This window comes from Pagrus pagrus (genome assembly GCF_965226575.1).
Source record: "Pagrus pagrus genome assembly, chromosome: 21".
Lineage (NCBI taxonomy): Eukaryota > Metazoa > Chordata > Actinopteri > Spariformes > Sparidae > Pagrus > Pagrus pagrus.
The window spans coordinates 21,627,889-21,653,749 of record NC_140208.1 but is presented as its reverse complement, the minus strand read 5'-3'; the positions used below and the strand labels follow the sequence as shown (position 1 = coordinate 21,653,749).

The 25,861-nt window shown below is 40.6% G+C and overlaps 1 protein-coding gene across 1 annotated transcript; it reads right to left on the bottom strand.

Annotated features, from left to right (window-relative positions):
* Positions 1-186: 186 nt before the first annotated feature.
* Positions 187-25,008, bottom strand: LOC311249928 (signal transducer and activator of transcription 5B-like). The gene is made up of 19 exons (XM_084341368.1): positions 24,845-25,008; positions 23,240-23,374; positions 22,778-22,934; positions 21,535-21,624; positions 20,728-20,905; positions 19,800-19,930; positions 17,861-18,012; positions 17,364-17,519; positions 15,045-15,224; positions 14,705-14,792; positions 13,647-13,769; positions 12,813-12,905; positions 11,181-11,387; positions 10,945-11,039; positions 8,465-8,607; positions 7,619-7,774; positions 7,406-7,457; positions 4,969-5,076; positions 187-4,005 (listed from the first exon to the last, which is right to left on the bottom strand). The coding sequence occupies exons 2-19, from the start codon at positions 23,365-23,367 to the stop codon at positions 3,882-3,884; spliced, it is 2,361 nt and encodes a 786-aa protein (XP_084197494.1). The 5' UTR covers positions 23,368-23,374; positions 24,845-25,008; the 3' UTR covers positions 187-3,881.
* Between the last annotated feature and the right edge of the window lie 853 nt (positions 25,009-25,861).

The window sequence follows — 25,861 nt, the reverse complement described above, 5'->3', positions numbered from 1 at the left end:
TTTAAAAAAAAAAAAAAAATAGGGATTGCATTTCATTTAAATTGGATCAATTTGAAATTAATAATATATATATATTTAATATCAAAATACTAGTTGATTCCACTTAACTCTCTCTCTGAGGAGAGACTCAATGCTGTACTTGGAACAGAAAAAAAATAACATCAATGACAATACACCACAGTGGAATAGGATTAATTAGAAAAACTTTTATTTTCATGTTCCCAACATCAGATCCCATCAGTAAAATGCAGAACAATATGGAAGTAAAGTTCCCAAACAGACCCAGAGACTATACAGAAGGCAGCACACATGGCAGCAGAAAGGTAAATTACACTGAAGACAAACAGATAAACATCTGATTCAAAGATCAAACAGGAAGTCCAGACGTACAGAAATATGCTGCTGCATTAGCAAGAACATCAAATATCTGCTGGTGTGAGCATCAAAGTGCTTCTTCATATTTGCTGATTTAGTACAACATCAACGTTTGTGTTTCAGCTTTTATTGAATTAACAATCTACCAAAAAGCATCAGAGGCAACGGTAGCATGACAGCTACAATCATCACATATTATTTGGCTTGGTTGAGACCGGTAGCAGTGCAGTGTTAATGACAATAGCATTAAAATGTCCTGTCCGTACAGTGCTGTCCCTTGACAATCGACAAGGCACAAATAGATCTGCAGAGCGTCTGTATCTCCACACAAAAGGAACATTTACTGAAGGTTGTTCATTCAGGAGAAATGAGAATCTCAGAGAGTTTTCTATGTAGAACAGGAATCAGACTGCTCATGAATTCATCATGAGGGTGCAGATCTGACTGAACGATTGTTCCCGTGTACAACGCTGAACACACGGTCAACAAACACTTCCACCGAAAAGATGTGTTACAAAGTACAAGGTATGAGGTATGAGCACTCTGCCTAAGGAATTCATTGCAGATGACTAAGCTTAGCTTGTAATATAACATACTGTAAAAAGCACTTGACATATATTCATACATGTTTAAGATTCTTGATGTGAGGCATGTTAGTCATTCATTAACATCATATATATTAATGAGACGGTAAAACTGGTGTTGGAAAAGCAAATCAGCGTGGCTCGGTTTGACACAGCACGGCAAAAAGTGCCAGTGGAAAAGCAAAAAGTAACTTCAGTAAACTCTCTGTGGAGACTACAAATCCCTCATAGACTTGAGGTGTGGAGTTTGACAGACAAAGGCATGTGGGGGGGGGGGGGGGGGGGATGTTACTGGGTTGCATTATGGGAAGTGTAAGTTGCAGCACTTTTTGGAGCTTGATCTATACGAGAGCTTAAGCTCAGGGTTTTTTGGCCTCTGCAGCTTAAATTTTCACCGTTCTTTCATCAACCTGTCCCTGAGCTTAATGAGTGAAATACTAATTCATTGGAGTTTAACACAACTAAAAATAATCTGTACTTTCTCAATACTTTGGCTCACTGGTAACCGTCACGGATTCCTTTCTATATTCGCCAGACGCATAATTTACAACCAAAACAAATCTCTAAGTCTAGTAAATTCAGGCACATGTACCTGATCTGACAAGTGATGATGGCAAAGCCTCAGCCATTTTAAATGTGACAAATATTTACTGGGCTTCACGTGGAAGACTATTCAAGGATGCATTGCTTGGTATTTGTGGATTTCAGGCCTTAATGTAAAGTTAAAAAAAATGACCATATATGTCTTCAAATGACCATTTTGTACCAACAAAGTGATATAGTATCTAAGTGTTTAAGTCTTCACAAGACCAAACTATAGCACCTAAGACCACTGGAACATTTTGTTTTAAGGCAGCATAGTAGAGCAGTATGGCTGTAATAGAAGCAATTAGGAAGAAATATTATACAAAAAGCACCAAACAATAACAGTTACAGACTTAAAATCCAATTTTTAAATCCACAGTATGAAACATTTAAAAAAAGAAATATAACAAAATCATTCAGAAGTAATAAACTCCACTTGTTGGGTTGAGTAGACTCAGGTTTTGCTGCTACAGTCTTACTTGGTCTAGTAGAACCAGTAGCTTATGGTGGCTGGCTACTGTTACAGAACTTGAGATAAATATGGCTGTGTACCTGATATTACTTACTTCTGTGGTAAAATGTTTTCAGTAAACACACCTGCTGCAGTGGCTCTTAGCATCTGACTAAGCTGTAGCTTAGCTTAGCAGAACGGGCTCAGCTAAACCGGAACTTGCTGGGCATTTAAACCTTTCATGCAAGAATCGTTAAACAAAAGTAATCACAAAGTAATCTTTTTTTTTGTTGTAAATTTGTAAGTTTGTACACATGAAAAATCATGCCAATAACTTTTTTTTTCAGTATATGTTATTATAAAGGAGTTAGGTAAATGTCCACCGCAGTGGAAACCATGCATCAACAGTATAAAAAGTGAGCGAGGACGAATGGAGAGGAATAACTCTAAAATCCTTTATTCTCAGAAAAACAATTTTAATCATCTTTTTTGTAGATTAAGATTAAGGTATACTCTGCCTATTGGAGCAATATTTAGATAACATCTGAAGACTTAAATATTGCTGCTGTGTCATAATTTTAAATAAAACACAAAAAAGGAAAAAGGAACATGAAAATAGACAGAATATATCATTTGTCTGGTACAGTGGACAGAAACATTTTCAGTCATGGACAAAAAAATATGAGAAAAATATTATTCAGCTCTGGGGAATGAATTTATTATGTATTCAGTTGATGATTTTTTTGTTTTACTTGTCTGGTTTTCTGAGAATAAGAAGATTTAACAGTTATTTCAGAGCTACTTGGTGCATCTGGTCTTCCTTCCACAATGGAAGTCAACTCCAATGGTTAAAAACAGCTTCCAAACATCTGTCCACTGTAGTGGACACCATGCACCAAGGTGTTAAAAGACATCTGTGTGCCAAGTTGAACCTTCTGTGTCAAAATAATAATTAAGAGAAACTCAGCATAATAATGCTAGATGTTCATATTTCTCAGATAGTGATTAAAGAAAGAGATTTTTTCACTGTGATTGTACAGTTCAGCCAAAGCTCATTGTTCTACCTGCTGAGGAAAGAATTCAGAAATACCACAAGAAGAGTGCAGTGTTTTATCAGTCTACGTATGTACGTCATATAGTTAAACATGTGGACTGTACAATAATAAATCTGTCTCCTTAACATGTTCTGTAATATCAACAATCTGTAAAGCACGGCGTCCCTGAAGCGATAGCCTCAAGACAATCTTGGAAAATGAAGGAAAATTCAATTTGCAATTCTTCTCTAAATACAACGTGATCACAGTGGCTGATGTTCAGCAAACTTACATAGTCTCTCTTTAAAGAATTCTCTGGATTTACAAAATACTAATAACAATTACTGATAAAAATTCCCTGTAATAAAGTGGAGATTCAATTTGTCAGCATGTAGTCACATTAATCAATGTTAACTGTGTCGATTGAAAAGAAAACATTTAGAAGAACTTTAGTTGAAGCTAGCTTTTCTCTTGTGAATTTTCCAGTGCCAGCCAAAAGCTCATCAGGCACATATGAAGGCAAAGCTTACATAAAAGCTAACTGTATGTCTCAGTTTGGTATAAAAATCTCATTGATCCAAACCAGCTCCATACAACAGTCCTGTGAAGCTACACAGGAGAGGACATTGACACCAGACTCTGTCAAATGCCAGTAACACTGACTCTTGATTGTACAGACAAAACTTGCGTGAGAGCTAAAACTACAGATGAATTGTGATGTGGATCTGTCAGAATACCTGACAAAGATATTATCTGCCATGATTGCAGTCCAGTAGAAATGACAGGTGTGGGTGCTTCTGCTAGGTAAGATGAGGAAGACCTGAGCGTGCGCAGCAGGTTCAGGATCCAGGTTCAGGACTGCTGACTGCTCCACTGGTTGGCCATAGGCCTGCGGAGCAGCTCCTCCACATGGCGGGCCACGTCCATCGTGTCGTCCAGGTCGAAGTCTCCATCTGCATCCAACATGGTGTCACTCCTGAGAGGCGACAGCAGAGAGAGACACAAAAATGTCATGAAGGAAGTTGGAAAATTGCAAATTTTTTGTTGGAGGTTCTTTAACCTGGACCACCAGGACATACTGATTTATATATAAGACATAGTCAGGCAAAATACATTCAAAACTAGAATGGCAGTCAGTAGAACGCATACCGCTGCCAAGGCCCAACAGTTTCCTTTAAGCGCCGTACATAATGTGCCACATGCTTGATTTCAACGCATCAAAGCAGCTGCTGATAAAAGGCACAACAATTTTCGATGTAACCCTGCTCATATTACATTTATTATTAAAAGGAGATTGTTCAGGTCATCTTTTTTTTTAACATTGTGATAAATATCATACCGTGGATTATATATTGTGATGATATAGTACCGTGAGGTTTTGGTATCGTTATATCACTAATATCACTGAAAATGGACACTTAAAAAAATATATCTAGGCGTCTGGCAAAAAATGCAATGACCTCAAAATAGCCCTGTGTAAAAGGGGCAAAAACTCATTATAATTCTTTATTTCCTTATCTAAACTGACTTTGTGCAAGAGTCAAAAACAAGTGCTGAGGTGGAACAAGAGGAGTCAGTTTCTGTTGAAGGAGTTTGGGTGTTCATCAGATACAAAACTTCATACATGGTAGTTTCTTAGCTTGTTCATTTGTTTGCTGATTGTACCTTGACGATGTGGTTTTAGAATCACAAGAACTAACCTTTTTAACGCTGCATGGCATGACTTTACACTTAAATGATGCGTTTGCCTATGTGCTTATCTGTGTTTGTAAAGTTTGGCAACTAGCCGGACTATCTGCTGACTGTTAAAAAAAAGCTTTTGTCGGTTAAAAAAAAAAAAGGCTGAGGCCACTTATACAGTATAAAGGTGGCCTGCCTTTATGGTAGATAGGTAGACAAAACCATGAATCCATTAAATGAAGCAAAGGAGTGTGCTTACATCGAAGGGTAGACACCAAAGCTGTTGGGGTGGCTCACAGAGGGAGAAGCTGTCTGGTCCATGAATGTGGTTGCTCCTCCACTGGGTTCAGGGTTTGGGGTGGTAAATCTATCACAGATAATATACCACACATTATTTCAGCAATTAATACAATGCTCCTGCTCACATGTCTGCAACAGCTCTACAGACTTATAATCTCTTATAATAAAGTTTTAATTGTTACATTTTTCCCCCTGTATTACAAGGTTACGAGGTGAATTTATTGTCATTTTTTTCTTTTGTGCTACATCTATTTTATAAAATGGAGTGTTGATGATGAGTTCAGGAGTCTCACAGCCTGAGGAGTGAAGCTGCTCTGTAGTCTGGTGGTATGACAGCAGATACCTCTGTATCTGTTGTCAGATGGCAGCAGGGTGAACAGACTGTGGCTGGGTGAGTGTTGTCTTTTAGTATCTTTGGGTTCTGTGCAGACGTCTCACTTCAGCAATGTCACTGATGCTCTATAGATGGTACCAGTGATGTTCTGAGTGGTTTTGAGGAGATCACAGCGAGCATAAAATGTGTTCAGCTCATCCGGCAGCGTGGCCTCACACATGCTGCTTCTGTAGCCTGTGACATTTTGAATCTCCTGCCACACATCTTTACTGCTGTTGATGTTGAAGTCCCTCTCCAGTCTCTGCTGATGTCTCCTCTTTGCCTCCTTGATACCAGATTTAGTCTAGATAGAGCCCTCACCTCTCTTCATCCAGGCTTTCTGGTTGAGGAATGATCTTAGTCTTTGTGATCACCACGTCATCAACACATTTCCTGATATATGATGTCACTGAAGATGTATATTCCTCAAGACTGATGTTGTAATCCTGGGTGGCAGCATCTTTGAACATTTGCCAGTCTGTGCACTCAAAACAGTCCTGTAGGACTGCTGTAGCTTCATCTGTCCACACTTTAACAGCTTTTAGTAATGGTTTGACACTCTTTATCAACTGAGAGTATGTAGGCAGAAGAAGCAGAGAAATATGATCTGAGAGGCTAAAGTGAGGACGTGGGAGGGCTTTGTATCTGCCAAGAAGATTTGTATACAAATGGTCAAGGATATTTCTGGACATGCTGGTGGAATTCAGGTAAAGCATCGGGTTGTTTAGTCATGTTGCTGCTGATGACATCATACAATTCTTGCAGTGCATTTTTTAAGTTTGCATTGGGGGACTGTACACAGCAACAATGAAAACACTGGTGAATTCTCTGGGCAGATAATATGGTCAACATCTTGGCATCAGAAATTTGACATCTGGTGAACACCGGTGTTGGGTAACATTACTTTTAAAAGTAACTCATTACGTTACAAGATTACTGCCATTAAAAAGTAACTTGTTACATTACTGTGTTATCTACTGAGAAAAGTAACATGTTAGAGTACTTTAGAGTTACCAAAAATCACGGTAAAGCCCCTTTGCCAGATGTTTCACATGTCAGTTATATTGTCCAGACGTGTAGCCAACTGTACCTTTGAATGTATTGACTCTACAGTCATTTTGTAGCTTCTTTACGGCCCACAATCAGTAACTCTGCAGCCTAATAATAATATAACATTTACATCTTTATTCTCCTAACAATCAGACAGTGAAATGGGCAGAGGCATACAGTGTTAGACACAGCTGTTTTAATGAAAACACTACAACACGGGCTCTTGCTCTTGATGTTGAAAATGCAACTAATGAACCCGTAAACTTTAAGTGCTTACAAAGCACAAATATGATGAAATACAATGCTTCAGGGATTTTCTTTTATTTGTGGGGACAAAAGGAAAAGATAGCAACTTTTTCCAGTAACGGATTACTTTTATTAAATAACAGATAACTTGAATTGCAGAACTAACGTGTTACGTTACTCATTACAACTGAATATAATCCAAGTACTCTAACGGATTACTTTGGTGAACAATGTCCATCCACTTTAACCGTGTTTGAGCACCAAGCGTTACTTAAGTAGACACAGAGCCCTCCTCCTCTCCTCTTACCGGAGTCCTGTGTCCTGTCGGCTATGAACAATGTCTGCCCATCCAGTTCAATAGCTTGATCCAGGATGTTAGGGGTTAGCTCTTGGTTAAAGTCAGGTCAGCTTAGCTCTGATGCCGGCTCCCTTTTCTCTTTTCTTGGGCCCGTCGCATCACTTTTGGGGACGTTTTGTCCTGCTCTGGCTGGCTGCTTGACAGATGTCTTTCTAATTTCTAAATTTGTCTTGAAAGAACAGCAAAATTCATTGCAGACTCCTTTTTTAACTTTCAACATACATATCTTCCTTCCTTGCCTCGCAATCTTGGGATTCAAATAGCAAATCCATACTAAACTTCTGGAAGTTGATACATATTCAGTTCTGTTCATCTGAAGTGATTGAAGCTTCCTGAGGGAGTTTAGAAAAGAGAAAATGTTCAACTTACTCTGGCACAACTTGTTTGATCTGTGGTTTTACGTATCCATCCACTGCTTTTGCTGCAAGAGAGACATACTGCCTTAAAAACTACATTTTACACTGTCATCCATGTACTGAGCTTATCTAAACAGTTCAGGTTTTTAAAGCCTGCTTCAACAACACTGAGTTATATAAAAAATATATAAAGAATAACGGGTGTACTTCGCTCATAGATACATACAGAGTGGAGGGGTGTAGTACTTGGCGAAGACCTCGTCTTTGGGCCGGTCCGGGTAGAGAAACAAAAGGTGGTTCAGGTCGCTGATGCGGTCAGCCAGGGAGCGAATAGAGAAGTCCTTGGTTGTATAAGGCAACAGATTCCAGACCAGCCTCTCACCTACCCAAAGACACAAACAACCAAGAATCACAATCATTCACTACGTTTCCATCACATTTAAGTCGGGCTACGGTCAGAGCTCGATTAGGCCATTTAATTGGACTGCTGCCATTGTCCCAGTATACAGGCACCAGTGGAGAATCGATTCATTGACAGAAGTGTGTCCGACTCCAGTATGGTAGGTGACGATATGCACCATTTCAGCTCCTGCTACGGATTTATGCCATGGACAACTTCCGGGTCAATGCCTGGCGCAGGGGACTGTGGTGCATGCACAGAACGCTGACGCCAGTTCAGGTCCGACTAAGGCGTATACATGAAAGAGACTTCCAACTGCATTATTTGGGCGTGTTAGTCCGACTTAGTAAGAATTCAGTCAGACTAACATGTTTACATGGACATTAAACGTCTGGTTTATATCTGACTAAAATAACAGTCCAACTATTTCTAACATCATGTAAACGTTGTGTTTTTCCCAAAGAACATAATAAAATACTGCTTCAGAGATTAATAGGATTTATACTACCTTGCTCATGCATGTACAAACAAAAAGGCCACAAGTGGAATTAGGGGCAGACACTGACAGGAGCTTTTCAGACATGTTTTGTATGCGTCATTTCTACGACATGTTATTTCACCCTTGAAATGAAACTCAGCGTAAGAGGGACTTAAAGCACAGCAGCTTGGTACCTGGTTTGTTGGGGTTCTCAGCCACCCAGGCGATGGTGATGCCTCCGATCTCTGAGTCACTGAAGCGCAGCAGGAAGGTGCCGTTGGGTTTGGACATCAGCATGTCCTGCGCCTGCTGCTTGTTTACGAAGCCCAGGATGGCCCTATACACACATTCACACACCATGTGAGTCACTGCATCAAATCCAGTGACAGAGTTTTTTTATTTGTCTATTTGTTATATGTTACATTTGAACCAATTCTTTTCATCCAATAAATGAATCAAAACCAGATGATTTCACAAAGAAGCCTCAGAACTTCAATTATTGCTCTATAGTGAAACTGACTGATTATTCTTTATTTGACTTAATGTATTTAAAGGGGAACTGGACCCATTTTACACATAGGAGTTCCAGTTATACTAGAGCGCAACCGCATATGTGAAAAAGTAGTATAAAGCCTTCTGTGTCTCCAGAGGAAGCTGTGTGAAGTCTGATAAATGTATTCAAGTGATGTCACATGGAAAAAAAGATGATATCTCTAGTTGTCCTGTATCAATTTGAGTTTGACAAAGTTATATGACTGCAGTAACAAACAGGTGGAGTACTTGTTTAAGAAACAAATAACTTAACACCCCTGAAAAAATCTTGTTTTTGCTGAAATCCAATGGGCAGACTTCTCACCTTACTGCAGTCATATAGAAGTGTACTTCAGGACACTGGGACATCATTGCTGGGTGTGGTTACGGGTGCAACACTTCTGACAACAACACCCACAGCCAGTGGTATTTAGTGCTGTGGTTAGAGGTGGGAATGACTTGAAAGGTTAAAGCAGATTTATTGCCTGCTGCTAAACTGCTCTTTAACAGTACAAGCATAGGGCTAAGTTCTAGCAGAAAGCTGTCTGGGCTATCTGCCAGAAATGTAGCAAAATGTTATGTGACCCAAGTACACTGTTTTTTTAATATGACAGGGTTGATAAACATCGCTTCTGATTGGGTAACAACTCTAACACACCCACCAAAGGAATGGAAATGTATATGAACCGGGCCTGCACAGAATCGATCAGCAGCAACTGCCGCACAATACATGTCAGTCAAATCTGTGATCCGGACTTGTTTGACGTCATGCACGCGTAGGCAACAATGGCAATACTGTTTATCATAGTTGTTGTCTATATTAAAATTAATTAAATCCAGCCTACTGAAGTATTATGCAACACAAAAACGTTTCAGATGTGAAGCCCTGACACATCTGCTATATGATGCTGATTTACATGAGAGTTCAGATCAAATGGAGGATGATCCATAAACAGAAATCAATTGATAGGCTATAGTGTTTTTTATTAAATGTTTCTATAGCAGGAAGAACAGCCGAAACAAAGGAGAACAATAATATCAATGTATAAATAACATGTGCAACACTACTTCTAGTATTAGTATTTATTATCTTATTATCATATACAATATAATGTTGATTATCAGGTGTATTATTATTTCTTTTTTACCGACTTTCAATAACACAGCCAGTTTAATTTTCAGTGTCTTTGCCAAAACTACTCTTTTCTATTTTAGTTCATTTTTAGTTTAGTCCAGTACTTAACTTGTCTGACTTTGGATTGTTATTGTATTATCACTGTTTTTTTGACATTTACTCCTTCAACACTATATATATTGACCATTGACTTATAACCAATATTCTATACCGTCTTAAACTGGGCCAAGTGTGTGACCCTGACCCGGGGAATCCACTGGTTGTTATCGGTTGTTGTTGAAGCATCCCTGGCACAAGAATTTCCTTTGGTACATCTTATCTTATATTATCTTGTGGTGTCATAATTAACAACAATATGAGACTCCATACAAACTGATATGTGTCAGATAACAGTCCAATAAATCAGAATCAGATCTAACAGGGTGTTTCTGTGACTTCCTGTGCAGACTGAAGGCTGATGGAAAACTGTCTGGCTGAACTGGCTGACAGTGCAGCTTTTTGGCTCTGCTTCCTGCTGCTGCCACTTTTTCTTATCCACTTTCCAGCAAGGCACAGTTCATCTTGAATGAGCCATGAATCTAAAGCCTACTGCACACCTTTTCTCACTGTTTCAAGGAAACCCGCCATTCAGCCAGGAAACTGGTGAAAGCACTGCACACCTTTTCAGGATTGAATGTGCCTCGGGCCATGACCCTGCTCAAGCTTCTCAGCCAGTTACAGTGTGTTGAATGACCATGAAAAATGTGTAAAAAATATATGATTATGAGAGCAAAATGTATGAAAGACTTGGATTTATGAGTTAACATTTATAAATATAATAATGTGTGGGTGTAAGAATGAAAATAAAATTAACGTGAGCGTGAGAATATATGTATGTTAAATGGCCAGAACTAATTATGGCTTCCATGGCCCCTCATACTTCACCTCTGTTTATTCCATATTACTTTTTATATTAGCTTGATCATAAATCACTGTCTGAGTTGTCAACAAACAACAATGAGTCATTACCCATCATTCCAGTGAGGCTTGAGATGTTTCTTCATGAGCTCCACAACTCCATCAAACCACTGCCAGAAAGTGAAGTTGCGTCCAGGTAAGCTCTCCTGTACAAATTAAACACACTCCATTAGTATGTTTTATATTTTTTATGTGCACGTGAGCACAGAGCGCAGCTTATCCTTACAGTACAAACGTGTCTCATTTTTACAGTCAGCTGTTGAGCTTTAAAAACAAGCTGGCCTCACCCGGTTGAACTGGGCCCAGGATATGGTCATGTTGCGGTAGTCCTCAGGGTTGTTGCTGCTGCTTGTAAAAGCCTTCTGTGCCAGGAAGACCAGGTTATCATCTGACAGGCCACGACTGCTGTGCATTTCTGCCTTGTACTTCATATCGAGGGCCTCGCACAGCTGAGGCCACAGCACCTTGTCTGGCACAATGAACGGCACCCTGCCCTGAGGACATGAGGAAGAGCGGTAAACACAGATTCAGACCCTTCCTCTGTCAGTTTGTTTGCTCAGCTGTATGATACCGTATTCAAATGACAATGAATGGCAGAACACAACAGGATAAACCCAGGCGGCAAAACTATCTAGAAAGTATTTGGCAGCGTTTGAGATGGTGAAAATATAAGTTTTAACTCAACTCTTATTTTCAAAGCGTATTGGTTCCTACTGAAGATATAAATCTTTACAAATGACTCTGACTAGGATAAATACTGCATTTGTTAGGGGACTTTTTTTAGTAGCAGATTAATCCCCATTTGGGATTTAGTCAAAATAAACTACAGTGTGTGTGTGTGTGTGTGTGTTCATGGTAATGAAGGAAGATGTTACCCAGTGCAACAGTGTGGTTCATTGATGCAAGGTTTCCCCAGAAAGGTTGTTAGGCCTGGCGGCAAGTATATTTTGATGGGGTCTTGACACAGTGTCCTTTTTTATGAGGGCCCGGTACGGACTTAACTAACAGATGTCACTGTTGATCTTCATAGCCATTATATCTATGTTTACAACTGACGGGCCCCTTTGAAACTGCTAGTTTAAATACTATCATGACACTTGGATGCTGATTCGATTCAAAACCAATTCTGGGTTGAATGAATAGAAAAGGGGGCACCGTTTTCAGTCTTTTGCTTCAGTATACTGTGTGCCAAACCATTCACTGGTCAACTGAAATACAATGTGAAACATAACTGGCAGATAACATGAACGAGTGAAAGCCATTGCTGCCCACGACACTGATCAGCACAGGGTTTCTGAGATGAAACAGACTAAGCCTGTAATTACTTTCATCAAGTCCGAGCTGGGTTTTTTAAGATCTACAGTGTCTCGGTCAGTGGGTCTTGTTCTTCACTACTAAATCCACTAACGTTGGTGTATGAGTGACTGCGTAGAAAGTTTACAATATACTTCTAGGTCATCTCGCAAAGGTAATTACCGAGTCATTAAATGAAAACATGTTTGGAACCATTTGCCTTTTGAAGATGAATTACAAGATGGCTCTAGTGTGTGAGCGCTGTAGATTTTCCAGATGCTGCTCTCCCTCTCAGTTGAGTTCTGCCTTTTATTTCATAATCACATTAATAACCAACATTTTATGACAAGAGATATCCTTTAACAACTGTAGCATATTATGCTGTCCAATACCTGAGAAGCTGACAGGGTGTGTGAGATTATAGGGAAATACTATATATAGTTACCACCTAACATTTATACAAAAAGTACTTAACTTTGTCTTACTTTTACAGTTATTGTATTAGGCACTGGTTTTTGGACATTTACTCCTTAAACACTTTATATTTTGTGTATTTGACTTATATTTATTACTCTATACAGTCTGACTTCAGTATATATGGTAATTGTGGAAAAGAGTAATCTCACCGGCTCAGCAAAGGCGTTGTCCCACAGGACCGTTGCCGTGGCATTGTTGTCCTGACTGCCGTGGACTATCACAACCACAGGCAGCGATAAGGTCTGCAGGTTATACACACAAGAGGGAGGGTCACAGGTTAAAGAGCAAGTATCTTAAATTAATCAATGATTATCAATGCTGATGTAAGCACTATTTTCTTATTAAAATAAGTGTTAAATAGCTCTTTATTCCAACTGTCATCACGGTGAAAGAGTGTTGGGTCAGTACTCTTTGTCTCTCCTCCCCCCGTTCATGCAGTATCAGAGAAAATACATTTTCTGTTATCCCTGCTTACTTTATCCAATCAGGAGAGAGAACTCCATAAAGAGGCGTTCCTGTCTGCTTGTGAACGTTCACAAAGCAGGATCGCCACATTTACTGACATAGGTGGAATAGTAAAAGCTCCCTGTGACAGCTTATATTACCAAACAGGCCAAGGGATGAAAAACACTTGGAGAAAAGAAAGAGGCAAAGAGAGCTGCCTCGAAATAAGATGGAGTCGTGCAAGTGTGGTGACGTAGTGAGGAGGGAGGGGATTGGGAACTGCAGACAGGAAGTTAGCAACATTTACAGCAGCTTTAAGAAATGTTTAATGCTGAAAATGTTAGGCCTAGAGAAGTCTTAGACAAAGCCATGAAACTCTAGTGTGTATTTAAAGCCTTCCTAAGGAAAATCAAGACAGTGGAGGTGAAATCAGTAGCAGATGGTCAAGTAGGAAACCTGTCCATTTAATAACCAAACAAGATACCCAGTGTTGTTTAGCTGTTATTCAAGTATAAAAGCTCAAATGTCCGTGTGATTACTTTGACATGGAAGACCAGCTCGTTGCCCCCCACGCTGAACTGTGATTCAAACAGAACTGTGAACTTCTCCTCCGTCACCGACTCTGCGCCTCGACGGTCCGAACGCTTGATCCGCTTCAGTGACTGTAAACACACACACACACACACACACACACACACACACACACACACACACACACACACACACACAATTTACTACCAACAGGTTAATTTACTCTGGTTTTTAAAGGGTAGCAGAAGGGTAGCACCAATGAACGATGCCATCGACCATCCCCAATTTAAAAGGCCCCACCAGACACCACAAAAAAGTAGTGTGTCCCCTCAGAGTTGCTGTCTTCCTAGATTAACTGAACAAAATGATGAGCCATTCAGTTTTTGTCATCAACTAGATGACTATTGCCTAGAGGGAGCATATAGGGAAAACAAAATAGGGCCCAGAATCATCCCTGAGGCAATCCCAACCTAATTTTAACCAATCTTGTTATTGGTCAAAGTTTTCCTCAAAATACTAGATCAGATAAATCACCGGATACACAATATAAAGATAATTAAAATATATAATGATAAATAATAAAAATGATGTTTTGCTGGTGTTCGCTCCATGTCTGGTTAGGTTAGATGCCTTTCAATCCTGCATGTTTGGCATGATGTACATCTACCATTCTCAATGTGGCATGATAAACTCCTATCAATTCTTCCTTTATCCAATGTATTGCAAGGAACCTTACATCAGTTTGAAAAAGGTTGGTCACCCCTCAGTATTTGTTTCGTTGGCGAGTGGCCAGCATGAGCTGGAGTGGAATGAGCGTAATATGCTCATTAAGGCTTTTTGTTGTAGTTGCTGCAAATCCTACTCTTTGTGTTTTGTGGTTTGTTTTGATTGTTTATTTGTTTTGTATATAGTTCAACTATACATGTATGCTACTCTCTTGAAATGATTGTTTTTGCTGTTTAAAAAAAAAAAAGAAAAACACAAAACTGTTTCCGTTTAAATGTGTCAAAATAATGTTGCTTGTTAACCATTTACACGTCTAAAAAAGTTGACAACTAGAGCTTACCATGTTTCTGAAGTGTGCACTGAGGGTGCCAGTGGCCTGATGATACTCCATCACACAGTTGTTGTTGAGGATTTCTCCACTACTTTCACTACCAGGGCAGAAGACAGCAGTTGAACAGGATTAACACATTCAGTGACTGTAGCTGGAGACAACTTCAACCAAGGATGATCTTAATGACTAAACCACCATCAAACTACTTGTTTTGTAACTACTAATTAACACATTGATTGCCTTTTAATATCTGCTTATAATCATTCATTCATTTGTATTAGGTAAGTACTGACAAGGTGTAGAGCCAATATATTTATCACAAGTATGCAAGCTGCCATGTACCCCTCACCTGTGTGTGCTCTCATTCTTCAACAGAGCTTTGGCCTGCTGCTCACTAACAATGACAGCCTTGACCTGAGGTGGGTTCATGTGGACGTTGAGCTTCCCACCGACCAGAAGGCGCACTGTGGCTGCAAACTTGGTCTGGGTCTTTAACACCTGGGGTGGCTGCTTTTCAATGATGAAGGTACTAAAGAGAGGATTTGAAAATGATGCGTTAGTCAACAGACAGTGATAGTGTTACATGGACATTTGTGTATGGATACAGTGAATTTAGGATAGAAGATTCTGTCAATGACAACCAACAGAAAAATCAGGCCAGCAAATTCTCATCAGGTCATCCTTGAGTCATAGTGGACATTTGCAGCAAATCTGAAGAAATTCCCTCACAATGTTTTTGAGCTGTTTACGAGAATGGAACGTCATGAGGTTGGGGCAACTTGGCCACCAAAATCTAATCAGTTCAACTTTGAGGGCTGAAGCTAGAATGGATGCACCAGAGGGACAGGGGAGGGACACTGATGAGTTACATCATCATTAAAAACAGCCAGCAGTGGTGGTGATATAGTGGATTGCCAGCTGTGCTTCCCCCAGAAAACACACTGTCCTCTTAGGCTAGCCGAGCGAGCCTGTAGCTGTGTCTCTCGCCCAGACAGAGAGGACAGGCTGGGTGTATTCATGGCAGACTGCCCATCCATAGCTTGGACGCCGTAAGCGTTACTTGGCTTTTGGCAAGCTGGGTTTTTCCACTGGGCTGATCGTGGAGGGGCAGCCCGCCCTTCGGACACCCAGCCTGTCTGCTCTCTCTCGCCCAGAGACACTGTGAGCGGCTCTGGAGGAGAAGTGTAACCCAAGAAGAACAGCAGCGGGTCGTTTAGGAGGGACTGCGACAGCAAGCTGGCGTGTTTACGGAGGAAACTACAGATCACAATCCCCTGCATTAGTACCGCCGCTGGTGGCCCTTTGTTATGCAAACCTACTGCAAGTAAAACTGTACATAAGCTAAAAGTTATACAGTCTCCATGCTTGACTCAAACTCTTAACTCATAAGCTTATGTAACAACCAATCACAGCAGAGCGCAAAGCAGAGTCCCTCCCCTGTCCCTCTGTTCCATCCCTTCCAGCATCCCATCCTTGAGTCATTTTTCACGAGTGGAAAAATTTAAATGCGTTTCTGAAATATCACATTGACCAGAATGTGGCATGATGAGCTCACAGTGACCTTGGCCTATGCCCAACAAAATCGATTCAGTTCATCCTCTAGTCCAAATAAACATTTGGACCAAATTTGGAAAAAAATCCCTCAAGGCACTTTTTAAGATAGCATGTTCAAAATGGGACGGATGGATGGACAGACAACCCGAAAACATAACGCTATAGCCGGCGTGGAGGTCTAAAGATATGCAAGTATATTTCCATAGACATATAATTATCTATTCACAAATATAAAATGTCCCTGGCCCCTTGCTGGAATTCCAGCACAGTGCCAGAGAACTTTAAGCCATGTTGTAAATGGTCCCTGACAAATACATTTAATAACAAGTACAGAGAAAGCAGGCTTTTTTGGTGTGTGCTACCAGCTGACAGTGGAAGGTTGAGGTTGAATATGAGAGTAAATTTCACTTTCACTCAGGATTCGGATTAAAAATGAATTATTTAATTTTTATTACTTATTGAAAGCTATTCAGTGTATTGATTGAAGTGTTTAAGCTAGCATATTATGTTTTCATCAAGTGAATGACATGTTCCTGGTTTGGCAAAAGCTCTGTGAAAGTTAAAAGGATGCCTTCATTTGGATAAAACTGAAAATAAAACTAAAAATGTGCTGAAACTTGTGATATAAGTGATGCAGGATGAACCTACGATGAAAGTTGAACTGAATGGGTCGGAAACACATGTCAGACTTCCTGGGTTTAACACAGGTATGAGTCTGCAAACTACTGGCAAATGGAGAGTCTCCTGATTAAGAAATACTGACTCACTTTCTACTGAGAAAGAGAGTGAGCAGCGTGTGAGTGAGACAGAGAAGTGAAACTAAAATTGAACTTTATACAATAATTGTGCAATGTAATATCATTGCAATTCTGTGGATATGCAGCTCTGTAGATGCAACTACACTGCAGTCTCTGATGAAGGTGATAACAAGAGCTGACGAGCCCTACAACAATGAAAACCGTTATCACGACAGGTTACGAGGGTTAGAAATCAAAATGGCATCTCTGGCAAATGATAGCCACACAAACCTGCATGAACACACGCGCATTTTCACAAGAATGGAGATACTGTAGCACAATCAGGACTAAAGACAAATGTATTGTCAAGTTCTCACCTGGTAACCAAGGCAGAGATGATATCAGTGATGTCAGCATTGAGTTTGCTCAGCAGCTCTTCCATGGGGCCCGGCAGAGGAAGCTGCTGGGTTAGATGTTCACAGCGCCGGATCTGCTGTCGGTTCTGCCAGATCAGGTCAGCCAGCTTCTCACACCTGATGGACAGTATACCAAATCCCACCACAGGGTGGAAGTAAAAGGGGAGAGGAGAAAATGGGGCTAGGTTCGTCTAATGAGTATACACCAGTCAGACTCAACATTTTAACAGGTCAAGTGATTAACATTCTTCATCTGGTTTTAATGCAATGTTCTGCTAGGAGACCTTTGGTCCTGGGATTCATATGGATGGGACGTGGGACGCACCAGAACATGTCTACATAGAGGCCCCACCTGAATCGAAAAAAAGATCTACAAACTTTCTACAAATACGCACTCACCTGAAATACTTAAAAGAGACTTGATAAACTAAACAAAATTTAATATGTCTAATACTTACCAGGACTGGAGGACATCCAGCCCCCCCTCATGAGGACCCCCATTGCCAGCCAGCTGCTGCCTCCTTTTCCACTGGATGAGCTCTTCATCAAGGATCAGAGTCTGCTGCTTCCTCAGCAGGGCCAGAGTCTTCTGGTGTTGTTCTGACAGGTCCTGCAGACACACCACCAGCCACACGCTGAGAAACATTTGCATATGAAACACTCAGTATGCCAACATAAACAATCAAAAACACAGGGAAACATAAGTTTAACAGGGAACTGGACAGTATGTTTATGAACACTGTAGTAACCTGAAAAATCCACTTCTGCATGAAGCTCTGTTCACTGTTCAGCTTTGGAAACTGATTCAGACTTAAAAGGGGAAATTGACAACACCAGCCACAAACATTAGAACTTTTGAAGGTATACTATGAAGGATTTGCTGGTTGCAAGACAGAGAGAGACATCAGCGATGGTCGAGTGAGATGGAGAGTGGATGAAGAGAGGGAGAGGCAAAACTGGACTAATGAGCGATTAAAGTGCTGGACAGTGGCAGAGGTATGCTCTCTACTGAATTCCGCTTTAGTTTCTGATTTCACCTACACACAACCCTGGGGATTTTGTTTGAATGCAGCCAAAGTGCCGGCTTCATCCAGTCTGCTGTTTGCCTCTCAGCTCTGCATTGTTATGTAGCTCAGCCCCATCCTCGGTCAAACAGACACACAGACCTGCAGCTCTTTATACATACATTGCAGACCGAGAGCAGTGGAGAGAGACAGAGACAGCAATGTAACATTGTTGCTGCATTTCTATGGAGCCCCAACCTCACACCTTTCATGCCATTATTGGCCGGGGGCTACACACCCACTGCCCAAAGGCTGACGCCCAAAAACATCATGAACACATCTTAAAATTGAGAAAATAACCCAACTGAACTTCACCGATTCTGAGGAGTGGTTAAAAATTCATCCAGAGGACGACCAGAAGCTTGTGGATGGAGATCAAAAGCAGCTAACTGGGGTGGAAATGGCTGAGAAACATTTAACCAAATATTAGAATCACTGTATGTATATTTATGATCCAGCAGATTTGGTCACATTGTCAGAAGACCTATAATAAATTCATTACTGAACCAAACTTCATGAATATTTTTGTGACAGTAGTTTGTGTTCCTCTCGTCCATCACAGAAAAATGGGCATTGTAGAAATAATTGGAACTCAAGACTGCCAAGTGCCATCATGCCTTATCATGATCGGCTTACCTGTTTCAGGGCTATGAGACACGTGATGTGAAGTGAGGGTGTATTTATTAATCAGCACACCATCCAAATAATATTCCACTTCATCCACACTTGCACCTTGCGCTGCAGGAAACACATGAACCAAAATAGCAGGTGGAGACAGCCCAAGCCTAACCACTAAGTGCTTGTTGTTGTGCTTGTGTGAATAATAAAGGCCCTTTGCTGCACTTCATTAATTCTCTTCATGCTTAAATCAATACAATACGCTATTAAATTCAAATACTCAAGATGCGCTGTAGAATGCCACATGTGAACATGTGATCTGATAAGGTGCCTTTAATATCTACACAATAAAAATTATTACGTAAGTAAGATTTATAACAACTAACTCCTAGTTTATGCCACTCAATAGCCAGCAAAAGATTGAGTAATTTACTGCATCAAATGTCTTTTGAAGGTGAATTAAAACCCTCAAATGTGTGTTATCCACTGTCCATACTGACATGATTCTATCGGTCAGCTGACAGTTCAAAGACTGATGAATATCACACTGATCACTCACAAACTGGTGAGAGTGTAAAAGACCCTACGGAGAAAATTCAGGAGCCTCGTAAATACCTTTCCTTTCCTGAATTATCTGTGTGTATACAAGATGTACCAGCATTTATCATTGCAGAGCTACGATGTGGGCTTGTGTGTGTGTGTGTGGTCTTCATACAAGCCTATATTTCTGCAGTGTGCTGGCCTCTCTGGTGAGCCAGGCCTCCACAGTGGCCCTCTTGCTCTGTAGGGTGGTCTCCCGCTGGGTTCGCTCAGCTGGAGGCAGTGAAGACAGGCTGCTCAACTGAGCTAACAAACAGAAACAAGAGACAGGAAGCACATTACAATCACCAGATAGACAACGTAGCCTTGGTAACTTTTAATCAGACCCTGATTGCAGACACTTATCTACAAAGACTTGTGTCAGTCAAACAGACTGGTGATGTTTCAAATCAGTTCTCCTTGGCGGGGCACAGACAGAAAATACTGAACTGCTGGAGTGAATGTTTTGATCTTCAGTGAGGATTTAATTCAAGCAGGAGTATACATTTTCATTTTGTTGCAATGCATATTTGGTGAATTTACTTACCAGTGAATTATCACTGGGCTTTGTGATGCTTTAAGTTACAGGTGCATTTAGTAGAAACTAATTTTTTGGATTGGGACCACCTATTGAAACACCAGGTGAGCTGACGAAAAAATCTCAAACATAGATTGCAGGACCCCAGACAAGGTGTTTCACAACTACTAATTTTTACGAGTCACGTTTTTCATAATAGCAGCAGACTAGTTGACTAGTCAAGTGATGCAGTCCTGACAATGACATGGGTGCATTACAATAACAGGATAAATAATAGACCTTACAAAATGTGCACTGATAGCGTTTCAATTAATTATAAACAAGGGGGCCGACAAACATATTTTTGTATTAGCTGGTGCACTGGTGCAAAAAAAGTCCAGCTGACAACATTACATGGTGGATAACTGATAAGACGCAGTTTAGGGACACCAAATGGTGATCTATGTACTAAATGGTTGTCTCACAGTCACACAGGTGCTCCTAGGATTAAAATTAAGTCGCACTGTCTCCAAAAATATTCCTTTACCCTGGATGCGCAGGTTCTCCTGGTACTGGATGATGAAATACTCCTGGCTGTGCTGCAACTTTCTCAGTTCATTTTCAGTGTCCTGTGTGGCCAGGCGGAGCTCCTCAAAGGCCTGGTTGATCTGCTGGTGGCGCTGTGACAGGCTGTCCATGGCCTGCCCCCCACTCCCACAGCTGGCCTACACAAAACATTTAGAAAGATCCAGATGTTGCCTGCTTTTAATCAATTTCTCTTTTCTCCCCTTTAGTTGGTTCGACCAATATCATGACACTAATACATGTGATTTATTGTTCATTAGGGATAGAAAACTACGGTACGATATCATCACGATATATAGTCCATGATGCAATATTTTTTAGGAAAAATGACTTGAACAAATGATGTGTACAGAATTTATTAATTGTATGCAACTGTTTTTTTCTTTTAACTTCCTTCTGCTTTCCGTGACCTCAACCGTGACCTAAGCATGTGTGAAAAGTAGCCACAGGACTATGTACAATTACAAAACAACACAGCAGCCAGTAACAATCCCTCCCTCCCTCTGGTTGTACAGGGGGACTACCAGGGCACCCAGGGGGGTGTAACACGGTAGGACAGCTGAGAACAGGCACTCAGCTGCGGGTCCCACCGATCTCCCTCCCTCTTGTTGTCCAGCAGACTACCAGGGCCACAATAATCTCTGTCAGTGTCAATGACACGTTATCATTCGGCATATCGTTACATCCCTACTGTCCATGCATAATGGCTAACGGCATTTTTTCATCCTGTTTCGGACGTGTTCATATCAGCCTTCATATCAACACTTACATTTGTAGCTTCTTGAACCAGCCTCTGCTCTGAGTGCAGGATGTGTTTTATGCAGCGCACCAACTCCAAAGGACAGCGGTCATAAGTGCTCTGCAACGATATCACACGCATGCACGCACACACACAAGCATTAGATCATGTCAGTCCAATAGCATACCAGCAATTTCTGTCATGGCTGTTCTCTTAGTAATGAGACATGTTTACAATTGTAGCCGTGAAAATAACATTATGGCGGTAATTACTTAGTGCCCCTATATTTCCTGAAGAACTGGTTCCCAAAGCCTGGGCTGTGGTTTTATTTTTATTTTAATTTCCGGAAGAGAGAATGCTAATGATAGCAATGTATATTATATTCTAAGTTTTTTCTTTACTGTAAAGTTATTTACCAGCTATTTCAACAACTGATTTGAGAAAACTAAACAGTAGCGTGATTTAAAATCCATCTGAAGAGTTGTTCAGAGATGATCCATGCACCCCCAGTGATTGGTTAAGGCCCCTTTTCAGTTTGTGTAGATGTTGAAGCAGTTCCAAGAAACTTTACACTGATACAGCTCTTTGAATTTATTGCTTCTTACGGCTCAAGAAAAATAACAAATACACTTACAGTGTTTCTGATGCCCGCAAAAATGTATTCATTGTCCATGGGAAAAGTATTTTTTGCTTCAGTGGGCGTTACATGAGCTGTAATTCTGACTGTGCCAAAACACACGAGTGAAGGTTACCCGCAGGAAAGATTTGTTTGAGACGACAGCAGACAAATGACATCTGCTTTATGTTAACTGTACAAATTGTTTCAGCATTACGCTCCAGTGACATCAGGATAGGTTTATTCTCCCTTACAATAGCTGACTGGTACTCAGTGCTTAATTTGTAAAGCATAAGGTCCTGGTAAACAGACAGGGTGCTGTCCCAATGGGTTAGGGGGAGCAGAAAAGTCAGGGGACAAATCATAAATCCACAGTGCCTGGACGAAGCCTTGGGGCTACCAGTTAACACAACTAAAACTGTCGTTACAAACTGACCATAACTGCGGCATTTTTTAATCGCAATGTCACAAAATTTTGTATATCCTTACACCCCTATTAAATAATATTTATATACAATACAATATTTATTTGATAGTGTATTTCATCACTATCAAATACATTTTGTATAATATTTAAGGTGCCGGGTCCTATTAAATAGATGCTGGTCCCAATCTGAGAGGTCCCAGATCCTGTTCCAGCAGGAGCTCTGCTGGTACCTTGAGCTGGCTGGCGTAGTGGCCCAGCTTGATCTTGAGCAGAAAGCCATCCTCTCCTCCCTGAAGCTGGGCTTTCTTCTGCAGCTCTGCCACCAGATTGTCCAGCAGACGCTTGGCTTTGGTCTCCTCAGATGGATTGTCCAACTCTACTGAATCCCTGTCAAAAGCAGGAATGGATTTTCAGATTTTTAACCAATCCAAAGCCAAAGTCAAGATCAGTGTGGCTTCACCAAGACAAGCTAAAATCCCCCCCGGGAATTTGGTTTGTAAATCATCATGGTATATCCTGTGAAAAACCAAACCAAATCACGCATCCTATTGTACCAAGTGTCACTGTGCACAGTAGTAACAGCAGCTACCTCATAAACTCTCACCAGAGGTCTGTCTGACCCCGGATGTCTGTTGCCCTGGAGTATATTTGAAAAATCTGAATAACAATAGAGTTGAAGGTCTACTGCCTACCAGAGCTGGCTCTCAATCCACTGGGCCAGATAGTGTCGCACCTCGATGGGGAAGTGCTGTCCATACAGTGCCTGCATCTGGTGCAGCGCCTCACCCTGCAGCTGCTGGGCCTGAATCCACATTGCCATGGTGCTCCTGTGGAAGCAGGAGGAGGGCAGGAGAAGAAGCCAGGGAAAGAATGAGGGTGAGTGAGAGGGATATATTATGGTTATGAGGAAAAATGACCAAAAGGAGATGAAATACAGAAGAGCAGAAGAGAGTAAAGTTGAAGAGACGGAGGTGGCGAAGAAGATGAAGAGAGCAGAGCAAGAGAAAAGAGTTATGACAATGTTTTATTGGTAAAATGCCTTTCAGTTCAATAAATTTCTTCCAGACAGAGGAAACGGTGATGTCGGTATATAACATATCTGCCAAACTGGTGAGCAGTTCCAAAGGGAGGCAAACGTTTCCATTCGTCTCTCATGAACACTTTACAGACATCCCAAAAATCTGAAAAAAACTGCACCGCACTCACCGTGGAAAATACAGTGCACACGTCCTACAATTCAGTGTCACATCATCTGTTTGAAACCTCATATTCCATTTAGCAGGCTGATACAATGTGCAGATGTATTTGAATTAATTCATCCAGGCAACATTAAGAATAGATCTGCAATTTTCTACAATTCTTCACGTTACTAGAAGGCAAAACAAATGTACCCAGACTGAAACGTCTCAGTCATCAGCAACACAATTCTAACATGTCATATGAGTGTAACAACTATCAGTACATGGACTCTACTGCAGTCAATAACTGAGCCCATCACTGTCCATCCATCAAACTATTAAAAACAACATAAGCTAAAAAAATCTAGTCAATAAATATCCAATAACATACATGTATGCATTCATTTGAGAGCCACTGCCTTAAGGCATCGTACGTGTTATTCTACAAGGAAAGAATCTCTTGAGTAAAATGAAATTTATTTATTTTTATTTCCACTTCAGTACAATTTGGCAACTGTCAGACAGAATAGTAAGAAGTATGAAGCAATCTCTTGATTCTGTGTGCATTACTGCTACTATACGACACATGTGTCCAGAAGAAGAGCGACAACACGAGCTGTACTTTGACAAAGCATTTCATTTGGCCGAGAAAACAGATGATTAAAAGGATAACGGTAGTATCCCTGAGTTACAGTCCTCTGTAGGAGGGCTTGGTCTGACATTAGGCTGCACGAGAAAGCGGAACGCATCGTCTGCAGCTGAAAGCTTGTTCGCCCACTAAGTTTGAGACATAGCTCAACTAGCCTGCTAACAACACTGCACATTGAGACTAGCTCGTTGGTAACCACAGATGATATACAGCAAACTTAATGGCAAACTCTGATTATTGATGAGCACACGAACACATTCATAATGGAAATGAGGTGAATTTAAGTTACTTCAGTGGGATAAGACAGCGTAAGGTTAGCTAGCTGGGTAAAGTAAGCTACTGTACTAGCTAGCATAGTAGGGTAGGAGAGCTCACTGACACAGTAACGCTGCAGCCCCCGACCAAAACTTCACTTTCATTAGCCAATAACGAAGCTAGTTAACAGCTAGTTAGCAACGACTTAAACTCACCTTTTAAGAGACTGCAGCACACCTTACAGACACACCATGGACCGGCAGCAGACCGCACACACACGCACACATACAAACACAACGTGTAAACCTACGCTTAGTTAACATACATGTCATATCGCTAACTACTTTAACGCCTTCTGGTTTCTGGTAAAGCAGCTGTTCCTGACCAGCATCAAGCCGAGAATCAATATGAGAAACAGCTTCCGGTTTTACATTTCAAAATAAAAATCCTGTCGACGCACAATGATACGTCAAATCGGTTTGTTAGCCGGTGATTAGTTCTGTGGTAGCTACTTTAATATTTATATAACATACTTCACTGATAAAAATGTTAATAATGGATATTTGTTCTGTTTTTAGTCCAATAATTGTAAGAATAGCGATTTTTAAACTTTAATTTAAGTACAGAAACACTATTTCCGGTCGTATTCATGCTAATTTCAGGTAGCTTGGTTCAGTCCTGCGAGCTCTCTATTTCCGCTAACAGCCCCACCTCTGTGATGAGGAGTCACAGTGAAGGAGAGCAACAGCCTGCTGCATACACATAATATAACACATTAAGTAAAATGAAGCTGCATACACAAAATATAACACATTACATACAATGGAGACAAAAAAGGAGAAAATAATATATTAAATTATTATTATAATATTGTTAATATCATTGTTCTAATTTCATATTTTACACACTTGAATTAAATGTTTGTGTTTTCTGTTTCCTTCTATTTCTAAATGAATTTGGGGTTTGTTTGACGTTATATGTATTATGTTGTATGTGATATATAGGATATCATAATTCCAATTGTTGTGACCTGCTGTTGCATGATAATAATTTCATGTGTACACAGTTGCTGTGGGTTGTAGTCAGGTACCTTTAAGACTGGAACACTGTTGCTTACTGGCATTGAGACATGTGTACAGTCCCACTGGAATAAAGATCTATGACTAATCAAAACATTTCATGACAGCAATGAATACAAATTATTGCAAAAACAGTGAGTGGATTCTACTTTT